Raw genomic sequence first — 12,510 nt, 5'->3', positions numbered from 1 at the left:
GACAAGGGACACTTGAGCTTCCTGACAGTGACACACACAGAATACTCTGGAAATTGATTTTATCTCATAAATTATAATAATCAGGGAATGTGAAGAGAAGGGGGGAAAGCTTATCACCTATGCTGATGTGAGCTACCTGTTACACAAATGGAAGCTACTGGCAAGTCTGTTGTATATTTTCATTTCTTTCCTGGCTGTATTTTAGGCTGGGTACTGGATATGTTGCAATAACTGTCAGGCACGGTCCATTAGTGTCTCTGGATCAGGCCTGTTGTGAATCAGGAGGGAGATTAGCAGAACAGGCTCACGTTTGTGAAGATCCCACACAGCAGTGACTTCTTGAAAAAATGTTCAAAGGGGCAATAAACAAAGTTTATTTCAAATTATTTCAACGTTATGTTTTTGTTATTGTATTTATTCTTTGAGAATTTGGAAGTGGTTATAAAAAATGTATGATGTAGTTAAAGATTTGTGCAGTTTGACAAATTAGCTTTTGAGGCAGGCACCTGAACACTTCTCACGTATCACCATGCCCTGAACTGTCAGAAGAAGGGTAGTGCAGTCCTGTGGAAGGCAGGAATGGTGCCTGGGTATTGGCTGATAGAGAAAGGAAAAGGCCATAAGTCTGGAATATGAGGTTCAATGCAGAGTTTTCACTTGAATTCTTTAAGCAGTTCCTTGCTTGAGCAACTGGATCAAGGCTGTAGCGCCTTAACTTGCATGTGGGCTTGAGTCAGTTAACATCTCAAACCTTCTACTCCCCTTCCTGCAAAAATTAGAAAAGCAATCCAGGGCCATAGACACTGCTATTTTTAATTCAGTTGCTCTTTCTGGATGTACTGGTAGACTGCAAGTGATCACCAGTTTTTTCTAGGTATATTATAACTCTGGTAGAAATGGCCATAAATGCATTGCAAACTGTATAAAAAGAAAATCCTGGTTTTGCCTGGAAGGATGAAAAGTCCAGCAGGAAATCAGGATTCTTCTACAAAGTATATTAAACAAAACTGGGGGAAGGGGAGAAAAAGTTTTATAGAATCTAGAAAGCTGAATGCATTTTTGGTGGAAGTTTTAAGTGCAGTAGGATGTAAGTTATTACTTTAGCAGGCACTATAGTAGTACTGTTATTAGTAATTCCTTTTGATCCACTTACAATATTCCTTACATTATAATAGAGTTTGCAGCTTGCATTTTAAACATAAACTGTAGAGAATTTTATACCATGAAATCCTGAGTGAAAAATTTAATACATAAAGCTGGACCATTCAGAGCTATAGCCTGTGGAAGACAAGTATTAAAAAAAAAAAAAGAAAAGATCCTTAAATAACTGTTTTTCAGATTTGCAGGCACATTTGTTTGGATTTTTTAGTGTGCTTCAGTTATGCAAGAAAATGAACGTGACAGTCCTCTTGCTTTAACAAGGATAATTTCAGAAACACTGCCCTATCATTCCACAATTTGGCACCTTCTCCTTCTTTGTTGTAATGCATTTTTTCTGAGTTGGCTTTTCTCAGCAAAACTGCCTGTTTGTCAGGAGATTTTGCACGTGTTCAGAAAGGGATGAAGTGGTGTGGGCTGGGTTTGGTTAGAATAGCAGGTTTGACCTGGTAACTATTTATTTTTGAAGTCAGGGAGTATTTAGTCTGTCAGCACAGTGGAGAAGTTTGCAGGATATTTAGAATTAGATATTTTCTCAGGGCTTAATCACACTGGCCAGATTGCTGCCTCCTGAATTCGCTTCCACACCAAACCTTCTCCTAAACATGAGGACTCGAAATGTTTTTCCAATCCAGTCTGCCATTAGTGGTTTTGCATTCAGGTTTTGCATTTACTTTTGAAATGGCAATTAAAATATGAACAAAGGTTGGAATTTGGGTCTAGATTCATCACTGTCTTCAATGGACATGTCACAGTAAGGCAAGAGCAGCTGTGAGCAAGAGCTATGACAGCAACAGGGAGCCTTGTCAAGCTGAGGATACCTGCAGGGGTTTGAACCTCGGTCTCTGTTTAGGGAATTTGCAGGGACATCTTTGCTCCTTCTTGGGAGCCATATAACTTCCCTCTGGGAAAGGGGCTCCACAGTTGTGGAGTCTCTACTGTAATGTATGGGAGCCAGGAGCAGCTGAGTGCCAGGGAGAGATTTCAAGGAAGTCTGTGGGGACCCCAGGCAATAAAATGGCAACAAAAGCTGTCTCCTGCAGTATGTCCCCTTCTCAGGAGAGCTGCATTTGCAGTCCCAAGGTTTGGCTTGTTATGGTGATGTTGTTCTGCTGGTTTCTATCCACTGGTGCCTTCTTCCAGCATAAACAAGGTCTCAGTTCCTAACTTGGGTGGAGATGTGCACGTGTGTGTTGGTACATGTGCTCATGTGGCATGTTTGGAGAGAGAAGAGGAGGCAACAAGTCAGCAAAAGCCCTTCCGGTTTTCCTTTGCATACTTAATAAAGAAGCTATAAGAGGGCATATTCCCAGTTTCTTTTTAACTTTGTAGATCACCTCCAGTAGACAGATTGTCTCGCAGACCACTTCCCCTCCCCTTGGCGATCAAATAACATTCCTGTGGTGACTACAGCAGTTGCTTACATGGAAAAATAACATTAGGAAAGTATTTAATGTATTTTTAGCTGTCTTTAAATGCATTTTAGCAGCTGGAAACAAGGGGAGTTAGTAGCACGTGACCTGCAAGCTCTCCATAGACCACCACCAAGTGTGCAACACGTCCCTGCCGGTAAAGAGAACACAGGCTGGAAAATATTGGGTAGGGTGGTCTAACTTTACTGGTCACCAGAGGTCAGTCTAAAGGGATAACCTCAATTTTTGTGGGATGTAAATGATAACAACTTGATAAACAACCAGCGTGATTTTAAGTCTTTTCTTTTCACTGATCTGAGTCTTGGGAGATTTTATGCAACCTTGTTTTGACATGTTTTCAAAATACCTGTGACTTTTTCAAAAATCTTGAGAAGATTTTAGAGATTTGGAGTAGTGAAATATTACGACTGTAGAGATTAGTGAATAGAGTGTAGCTGAGAGACGCAACAAGAAAATAAATGCCACTTATTCCATCACTCTTAGATTCAGGAAAATCTTGAAATCCTTGTGAAGAGCAAACCTCTCATCAAACATTAGTGGGAGCTTTCCTGAGGGAAGACTTTCTCTGAGCTGAGGGCTTGCTGATTCCTATAACTATGTGGTTGCTGAACCAGGGGGACATCCTCTCTGAACTGTCTTCCTGGCCCTGTTCCATTCCCAGCACAACACCCCCACCCAGGACCCTGATGTTGGGCTCCCCCCAGCCCACAGCAAGCATGTTCATATTTCTGGGAAAAATATACCCAGCAGGTGGAAGTTTAGTACTATTTTTACTATTGCTGGTACAGTGACTGTGAAGAGCATGATAATTGATTATCTGGGACAACAGAAATGCACAGGAACTAGAATTTCAAGGATTAGGGTCTCCCTGAGGATTTCCTTCGAGTTTCAGTGAAAAGAGAGATAACCTTTGTGGTGGAAACGGAAACAGAGCTTTCAGTTCCCATCTGCAGCCAGCCTCTGGAGACAATAGTATTAAGGGTGATGTGAATTTCCTCTGTTCATCGCCACGGGACAGGAGACCCGATGCAATTATCTGTACTTCTATAGCAACGCTATTCAGCTCCTTGCAGCTTATTCTCTGTCCTACCAGAGTCATTCAGCTAATGCCTGCTGCCTTTAACATATCTGGAGGTTACATTCCCGTATTTCATCTGTTTAAAAGGACATTTATGGAAATTAGGTGCAATTTTATCCCGAGTAAGCAGACTAATATTCTGTCACTCCGCCTTACTCAAGTGACTGTTGCTCTTAATGTTAGGTGGTTTTGGTTAAGTGGCATTAGAGTTTTGTGGACTAAGCAGTAGGATTTTGTTGCAAATGCATTGTCCCATTTTAGTAGAAACTTTGCATTAACAAGTTCCATATTAATAAATTATTTGGTTCAACCTGCCTTGTGACTTATACTATCATAAGATCCTACCCTTAATATTAAAATGTAAGAACAGATTTCCTCTCCCAGGGCTAAAGCTGCATAAAAAGACTTGCACTGAAGCTAAGAAATCCTCTATCTGGATCAAGATTAATTTTTCTCTGAGAATAAGGAGAAACAAATATCCACATATATTTGGAGAGGAGGAAATTCTGCTGTAGATTGTTCTTCCTCCGTTGTGTTAAAAAAAGGAATCTTGACTGAATATATAGTCTGTTTCCAAACTACTGGCATCTTTCACAAATATAGTCAGGCTGGCTTACGAACAAATAGCAGTTTCTGTAGCCAAAGATAGTTGTCATCATGCACTTATTAATGAGTACACATATCTCTGAACATCAAATGCTGTGCTATTTTCAGAGAGATCCTTTCAGATCCTGTTTTCTGGTTGTTTTTTTTTTTTTTTTATTATTTTTCCTTAGCCTCCTGCCATTTTTTTCCAAAGCTCAGCAGTAGAAAGCAGAGAAAAAAGGGACCTAGGAAAGGAGATTCTCTCGTCTGTCCAGCTTCCCCATATCAGGAGCTACTCCATGCGTGTCATTCCTGGCAGATGTTTGCCTAATCTGCTCTTAAAAAACTCCAGTGATGGGGCTTTGACAGTCTCCTTAGGCAATCTGCTCCAGTGCTTTGCTCTACCTGTCATTAAGAAGGGCTCCCTGATACCTAACCTGCAATTAAAGGCCATGATTTCCCACACAGCCCATCATCAGGCTGACCTTACAGCCAAACCACCTCCACCAAGTCAGCTGCAGTTTCCTCACTAGATCCTCTTTGCCAGCACCGCTCCTTGGGCAGTGTGCTCTGCTCTGGCAGTAGTAGTGAGGTGGTGTGTGTGCGTGTGCGTGTGTGTGTGTGTGTGTGTGTGCCACTGGTCCTGTCAAGGGTCCAGCCCGGTGTCCCCAGCGGCTGGCGATGGGCCGGTTTCCCTCTCGGATCCCATGCAGCTGACGGGAAGGCGGCTGTCTGCCAGTAGAGGGTATTGAATTAGGAGATTCGGTAGATCCCAGGAGAGGCACTGCCACTGTGAAGTTGCAGCAGTTTTGCTCTGATAATACTAGCAGTGCTAACCATGGTTACAGGCCTCAGAACACGAGCTGATGCCTTTTCTTGTCCTGGAACAAAATGTGCTGTGACAGCAGTTGTCCCATATATTACATGTGTGCAATCAATCACATCTAGCAGTTAGTATATTTGTTTTTTGATGAGTGCATTCCTATAATGATTTTAGCAGTATGAAAGCATTAAAAAAAAAAAAATAAATCAGAGTGATCACAGATTTGGCTTGGGTTTTTTTTGCAGTTGTTTTCTTTTGAACAATAGCATCCCATGGCAGCAAGGCCTGATGGCAAAGCTGTAGATGCCAGCTTGCTGTGAGTGAGATGCTGGGGAACAGAGGCAGTCATGAGGTGTGCAGCAGTGATTGAGAGTGGGTCAGCGTAGTCAAAGATGTTTCACAATATTACCATTGCAAGATAAATTGTGAGCCACTTTTTTAATATGCTTAGAACAGTGATGAACATTGTAAAAGTGTTTCCTTCTGCAAATTATTTATGAATGGAAGATGGTAGTAATGAATGAATGGAAAGATACTGGAGAATTAGTCCTGACTGTTCACAATAGGTATTTTTTACAATGGAAACCAGCTAGCTAAATTAGGTGTATTTCTGCTGCCTGAACAAATTATGACAGTATGTAGCTAAACAGGTTTTGAGACTAGGAAATTTTAGCAACATCCAAAATTAAATAAAGCAAAATTTAGATCAGTAGGAGCAGGAGTATGTTGCTGTCAGCAGGGGTCAATAACCTTTTTGTAACTGGCTATTTTGGTGAGCAGGTCAAGTTCAGTGGGGTTTGTCTCTATATTTTGACAGATGCACTCCAAACACCCTGATATCCATTTCATTTTACAAGGTGTGTGCATGTACCAAGACGACTCTCCAGAGGGTCACTGGCAGGTTACAATGTGCCAGCCATCACATGCACAATGTATTGCATGGTGCCAAGATAAAATTTCAGGGGTCTGGGGCACCAACAGTGTTCAGAACCCCCCACAATACCTGTGCCCCACCAGTATCTCCCTAGCTGTCCCTCACTGAACATCCCATTGGCATCTGTTTTCCCGAGCTGACAGGTCTGTTTCTATTTGTGCAAGGCATTTTTAAGTCATTCACCCCCTGGTTGTCTTCTAGATAACCTGGAAGAGCTTCAGTGAGTTGCCCATATTCCTTCAAGGAGGAAAGGACAAAATTTATTTTCAAAATGTTGAGAATTTTGAAGGTTTTTTTTTTTTTGAGAAAGCCCAGTTAGATTTGAACTTTATATTCCACACAATATGGAGGTAGATTTATTGTATAAGAGAGCTGTTAGTTCCAAACTAATAATTGGAAGAATACATTTAAACCTTTGTCAATATAAAAGTGACTTCAGATGCTCAGGAATCCTCTTTCTTGTGGTTTTAAAGGAAAATTTTAAACATTTTTCACCCCACAACTATTGAGGAAAATACTCAATAACTGTTAGGAAACATACAGAATAAATTTTTTTTCTACTTTCCTGTTCTTGTAATCATCATCAATTTTTAGGTACTTCCCAAAATACACCTTTGGACAAATTTTGCACTGCTAAAAATGGCATTTTCTGTTGGACAAACTGTGTTTACGCCCCATGGCTGACAAGCAGAGGCCCTAGTCAAAGCCTGTTGGAGTCAGGGAGCTTTCATTAAGGTGCAGACCCTGCATGTTTTCCTAAAAATCGCCAGTGCTGTTAGCCCACATCTCCCCTTTCTCACCCGTCTCCTCGGGGAGAGGCAGAAGCCTGTTTGAAGACAAACAAGTCGCAGAGCCTGCAAGGTGTAAATATCTTTCATAAATGCCAACGCTGAAAAGCCTGAGTGCCGGGCGCGTGACACGCGGCGACAGGCAGCTCTCGCTGCGCGAGGGGCGAGCGATGTGCCAGCTCTCGCTGCCACAGGCACTGAGGTGTGCCCGGATTGCACCTGGGCATCCCTGGGCACCCCTGCCCCAGGAGCGCACCCGGGGCAGCAGGAGGGACGGGCGGCAGAGCTGCCTGCTCCTGGCCCCGCTGCCCCTGCCCGCACCCCTCGCCCCCAATGTGGTCACCCTGCCTCTGCCCTCCTCCTCTCCCCAGCTTCTTTGGGCAGGGGCTGATTTAAATAGGTTGGCAGGGAGCCAGGAGCTCATCATTTTAATGCAGTGTAAAATGGAATGTGCATAATTATATGCAAGCCATATGTGAGGGAGACAGCTCAGCTGTGAATTTTGGGAGGCTGTGAGAGGGAGAGAGTGAACAGTCAGGAATCAGATGAGATGGAGCGGAACGGAGTGCAAGTGTCACTCAAATGAACAGTGTAATGAGCGTATTGCTGACACTCCTCCTTTCACCTGCTTCTCCCTTTTGCTTTAACTCAAAAAGCAGAAAACATAGAGACGAGAAGGGAAAAATACTATATGCAAGCAGGATTGCTAGAGGCTCTGGTAATGTCTCCATCTAAACTTCAGCTTTCTTAATTAACAGTGTAGTTACAAATAACCAGTAACTTTTAATGCATCTTTGTCATTAAATATTTTGACCGCATTTGACTGAAGGATCATTGTTCTCACTCAATGATTGCTCCTTTCAAAGCTTCACTTAAACATGGAGGGGGAATCCATTTATTTGTAATAGTATTACATGTAAATTATGAGTATGAAAGCTTTTATTTTTTTTTTTTGGCCTTTCTGTTGAATTGAAAATATAAGTACATCATCTAAGGATTGCTTAAGCATGTCAAAAAGTTTAAATGAGTACATATGTAATGTAATCCTGAAAAATGCCATGGATTAAATTGAAACCCTGAGTTACTCAGTTTCTAGCTGAAAGATTTAATTTTGGTTTTGTCTTTTGTTGTTCTAATTATTACTCCACAGTGAATTTGCATGTTCAATCTAAGCTATGTAAGAAAACAGCATCCCAAGTTCTCATATCTAAAAGGTGTACTATTTAAAGAAACTTTTTAATAATGTTGTATTTTGGGATTCCCGTCTGTTTTAATGATCTGAGCTGTTATGCTTTTAGCTATTTTTTTCCTTCCATTATTTGTAAGTCCCTAAATAGGCCATTATATTTCCCTTCAGGCTAGAGATGAAGATGGACATGCTGAAAATTTTCCCCAGCAGCACTATGCTAAGGAAACTCCAAGACTTGCCTTCAAGAATAACTGCGAACTACTTGTAAGAATAACATACTTACAACAAGTCTAGATTGTTACTTTAGCACAGTGAAAACCGTTTTTTTTTTTTTAAAGGCTTTTGTTCATTATGACATACATTATGAAATATGATAGGTTATTTTTTTTTTTACTGTTTTAGCGTTCTAATGCTAGTTCTGCTATCCGTGAACAGTTTAAGATCTCAAATTGCTTGAAAAATATCATATATTTGATGTCAGCATGTGAATGGCCTTGTCTTGCATTGGTAAATCAGGGAGAGCCATGCAGGGAGTGGCTGGTGATGCACGGAGAATCTCCCATCCCCTCCCCCAGAGCACCCCAAAACTTACTCTCTCATCCACCTTTTAACTCTGCCTTGTTTTTGGGTGGCAGTGCTGCATTTTGTTCTGCTAACAGGCAGTCCTCCCTTCAGAGCTCACCTGTTCCTCCCCTTCATAACTGCATGCAACCCAAAGCATCCTTTTCTCTCCACTCCTCTCCTCTCCATTCCTCTCCTCTGCTGTGGGGAAAGAGTGAAAGCCAGGAAAGCACTTACAGGGAGCCTGGAGTGTTTACAAGCCATAAGAGAGATGATATCAGCTGTGAAAGAATCTCTGTTGCAAGGCAGGGTTAATTCGCTGTTCATTTTAGCATTTGCAGCTAGACGAGATTAAAAGCAAGCAGGAATGCCTATTATATTTCTATTAAATGAATCTGTTGGGACCTAATGTTCTTGATTAGCTTGTGAAAATTAGTGCTCCACCATGAGTTTTTCTGTTTGCCTAAAGTAAACAGAGGATGAATTGTCATACATTTAAAAGAGATTCATGCATGGCTTTTGAAAAGGGAGGTTTAGATACATCCATAGATCTCTTCCTTGCATTCCCCTTTCTTTCATATGTACTTAAGTAAAATGTATCATTTGGTTAAATGGAAGTATTTATGGAGAGTTAGTACACGAGGTTTTACTTTGAAACAACATTTCTTTTTTCTCTCGTTGTAACCAGAGAAGAGGCGGGTGGCAGTGGAGGAGCAAGCTGTGTTTTATCTGCATTAGAGCCCATGCCTGCTCCTCCAGGAGAAAAGGCCAAGCGCTACTCTGGGTGCCCCAGCTGCAGCAGGCACTGAAAGTTGAGCTGATGAGCAATAACCCAGTGCTGAAGTTGGCCTCCAGCTGGCCAGAGAAGCCCACAGCAGGAAGCAGCAGCTCAGGGCTGGTGGCCAGTCCCTGCTCCCCACGCTGGCCAGAGCGCAGAGCATCTTGGCCACACCCGCACTACTGGGCCTGCACTCTCCTACCCCACAAGTGTCCCCTGTGCTGAGCCAACCCTTGGTTGGGTAAAGACAATGCTTTTCACAGCCACAGGTGTCACTTGGAAGGTTCAGTTTGTTGCCAGTATAATTGTCCCCAGCCAAAAGCAAGGTGACCTAGGAGATCTGGTCTTGGTTCCTCTTAAACCCTTTGCCAAGTTCCTGGTGGTTTCAGGGTTAGCAGTGTTGCATCCTAAGGAAAGGGAACTAGACAAACACAAAGAGTGGTTCCCTGGTGTACTCATAATTCCTGTGCCAAATAAATGAAGCTCTTTCTTCAAGGCCATGCTTAATTACTGTGCTGCTAATCAGGCCTGACAAACAATCACAGCACACTAATATGCTCCCAAAGTCAGTAGGGCTCTTGGTGCTGGAGAAACTTAGTAATAGAGACAATATGGATATAAGTAATGCAATATTTCCATTGAAAACCTGCTTCATATTTAGTGCAAGCCATCAATGAACCAATTAACCCACTTTGTGCTATTAAAATCAAGCATTCTTTTAATGCCCAGTTGCTTATTCCTCTATTAATATGCATTTAAGATTTTGCTTTATTATATCACCACTTTGTCTGGCAAAAGCTCAAGTCATCAAAGTTAGTCTTTCATGTGCTTTTTTGGACAAGTTTCAATTCTTGTTTAAGGAAGTAATAAAAGCAATTTGTTATAGTTTTATTTTTCCTATGCTATTGGAAACAAAATTGGCAGGGATGTAATCTGTACTCAATTTGTATGCAGAAAAAAAATAGCAGGCAAATAATGAATATGTACCTCTGCTATCTTTAAAGATGTATTTTAGGAACTTTCAGTGAAAATATGATGTTGAGCCTAGGTGTGGGTGGTGGGGGAGCTAGTGTTATTTGTTGAAAGTTCTATGTGTTTCACAGAAAGGCAGTGTTATTCCTTCTACATTTTACTTTATGGAAACAATGCTATATTAAAATGTGCTCAAATTTCAAAAGCTAAGTTCACCAGAACTGGCCATCAAGAAACCTTCTCTCTCTTAAAAGCTAGTCAGTATTCCTTGAGAGAGGAGAAAAAAACCAAAACAAACATGAAAGAAAGGAGTGGGGACAGCTGATCCCCTAAAAAAATATTTCCCCAATGGTGAAAACTTACCCAGAATCGAACAGCAAAAGTCATATGCCAGCTGAGTGAAAAGACGAGCTTTTGAAATCAAAGAGAAACTGAAACTTGTTTATGCTTTTGAGAATGAGGGAATCCGTGGAGTTTTCTGAGGGCAGTTCAGCGTAAATAGAGTAATAGTCTGTCAGGTAAAATGGGAGTTTTCAGCTGAAAAATGCTTTCTTTGCTTTAGGGCTTAGCTGCCATTTTCCAGTGAGGCTTGTTTCGGCAGAGGCAGGCTCCTCAGTTTGGGAAATGCTCAAGCTGGGAGAGTGTTGCCAGCCAGGATCCAGGGCTGGGTTGCTGCTGCTGGGTCTGCATGCCAGGGCTCTCCCACAGGAGCAGGGCTACACTGGCTGAATCTTAACATCCCAGGTCACAGGCACATACAGCAAGCTTTAACTCTTCAATACTTGGAGAGATTTTAAAGCATGGTAACATAGAGTATTACAAAAGTAACATGGAGTATTACAGTTTGTATGCTTTCTTCATTGCTCACACATGACAAGAACAGATAATTTGATGAGGTACAATTGAGCTTTTCTGTTTGTTTCTGGTCTTTTTTGAATGTGAGCAAGTTTGATAAGAAATAGAAGGAAGAAAGGTATAATTTAGGCAAAGGAAATCACTGAAGTGTGTTCAGTAGTTCTGCTCATTAAGAAAAGCAGTGACAATTAGATACTTTGGTTAGTATAGAAAGCCATTTTGCAGTTATGGGATTAGAACGGGGTACTCATTTCCCAAGCTAAATCCATATATGTTGTGTCCTGGGTTTTGTTGTAGGGCACGAAAACCAAAGTGGTTAAGATGCTCTAATCAATGAGCACATCAGATTTTCCTTGTGGACTTTACAGTATTATTGAGAATAATGTTGTTTTAAATTTAGCTATCCATGCTAAATATCGGGAACTACATAAAAGAAATCTATTATTAAAGAGCAAGGTCAGCATGCTGTCTTGGCCAGCCATCCATTCTTCTCCCATAGGCACTGCCTCAGGATTTTAATTTCTTATTCCATGAGTGGCTGGAAGCTTTTCTTTCAGGCACATCTCTTTGTTTCCAGAAGGAAAAGGCAGAATTTAGTCCCTGCTGTAAGCTGATTGTCAAGAAACAACACTGTCCAGCTAATAGTGGATGGGATTAACTGCAGAGAAAGGGGAGGCTGGAGTGAAAAGGCCAGCAAGAAGCCCACAGCCCCAGCTCTAGCCAGATGAAATTCCTGAGCCATTGCCTAGAGAAAGGAAAAATCCATCTGGCACCTACCCAGGTTAGTCAGGGTAGGAAGAGTCATGCTTGGTTGCCTTTTAACAAAAGTGGGAAAGAAAAACCAGAAGTTCCTCCTTCTTCCCCTCATTTACTCAGAATATTGACTCAAGGTTTCAGATTGGCATGCTGCTGTATGAGGTAAGGAGGGTTTGATGGGTTAAGGAAATTAAACATCAGGTTGCTTTCCAGATAATTTGTTTATGGAGATGATGCGAGTACCACCCACTGCTATGGGATTATATGTAAAGCAAACAAATAACCAAACAAAACATAAATATCCTGGAAAAAAAATTCACTTGCAGTCCTACACCAAGTCGAATCCATGCTTTTCCTGCAGTAAAATCATGATCTTTTCATCTTTGAAATGAAAAAGTCTGTTCCTAGTAGTTCTGCTCTGAGAGGATAAATTTGTGAATGCAGTAGGAGATGAATTATAAGTCCTGGTGCTTGGAAGCTATTATGTAAAAGACTCAAAATAAAACATGCTTGCTATTGGATTTAATGCAAACTCACCTACAGGCAGTTATCTTTAATCATTGACAAAAAGAGGCAGAGAAAACTCTGAAAACACATCTA

General features: G+C 41.4%; 1 protein-coding gene across 4 annotated transcripts in view; it reads left to right on the top strand.

The window, feature by feature from the left end:
- The window catches only part of SOBP (sine oculis binding protein homolog), a 111,882-nt gene that overhangs the window by 55,160 nt on the left and 44,212 nt on the right, over nucleotides 1–12,510 (top strand). For 2 of the 4 annotated variants that reach the window (XM_021553790.3, XM_021553789.3), the window contains exon 5: nucleotides 8,157–8,252. The exons of the other annotated variants lie outside the window; for them this stretch is intronic. In XM_021553790.3, coding sequence (XP_021409465.2) covers nucleotides 8,157–8,252 — 96 coding nt within the window. The remainder of the gene's footprint in view (nucleotides 1–8,156; nucleotides 8,253–12,510) is intronic. 4 annotated transcript variants of the gene reach the window in all.

This window comes from Lonchura striata, chromosome 3 (genome assembly GCF_046129695.1).
Source record: "Lonchura striata isolate bLonStr1 chromosome 3, bLonStr1.mat, whole genome shotgun sequence".
In the NCBI taxonomy this organism is placed as follows: domain Eukaryota; kingdom Metazoa; phylum Chordata; class Aves; order Passeriformes; family Estrildidae; genus Lonchura; species Lonchura striata.
Note: the sequence above shows the minus strand (reverse complement) of the source record. Positions and strands in the feature narration are given on the sequence as shown.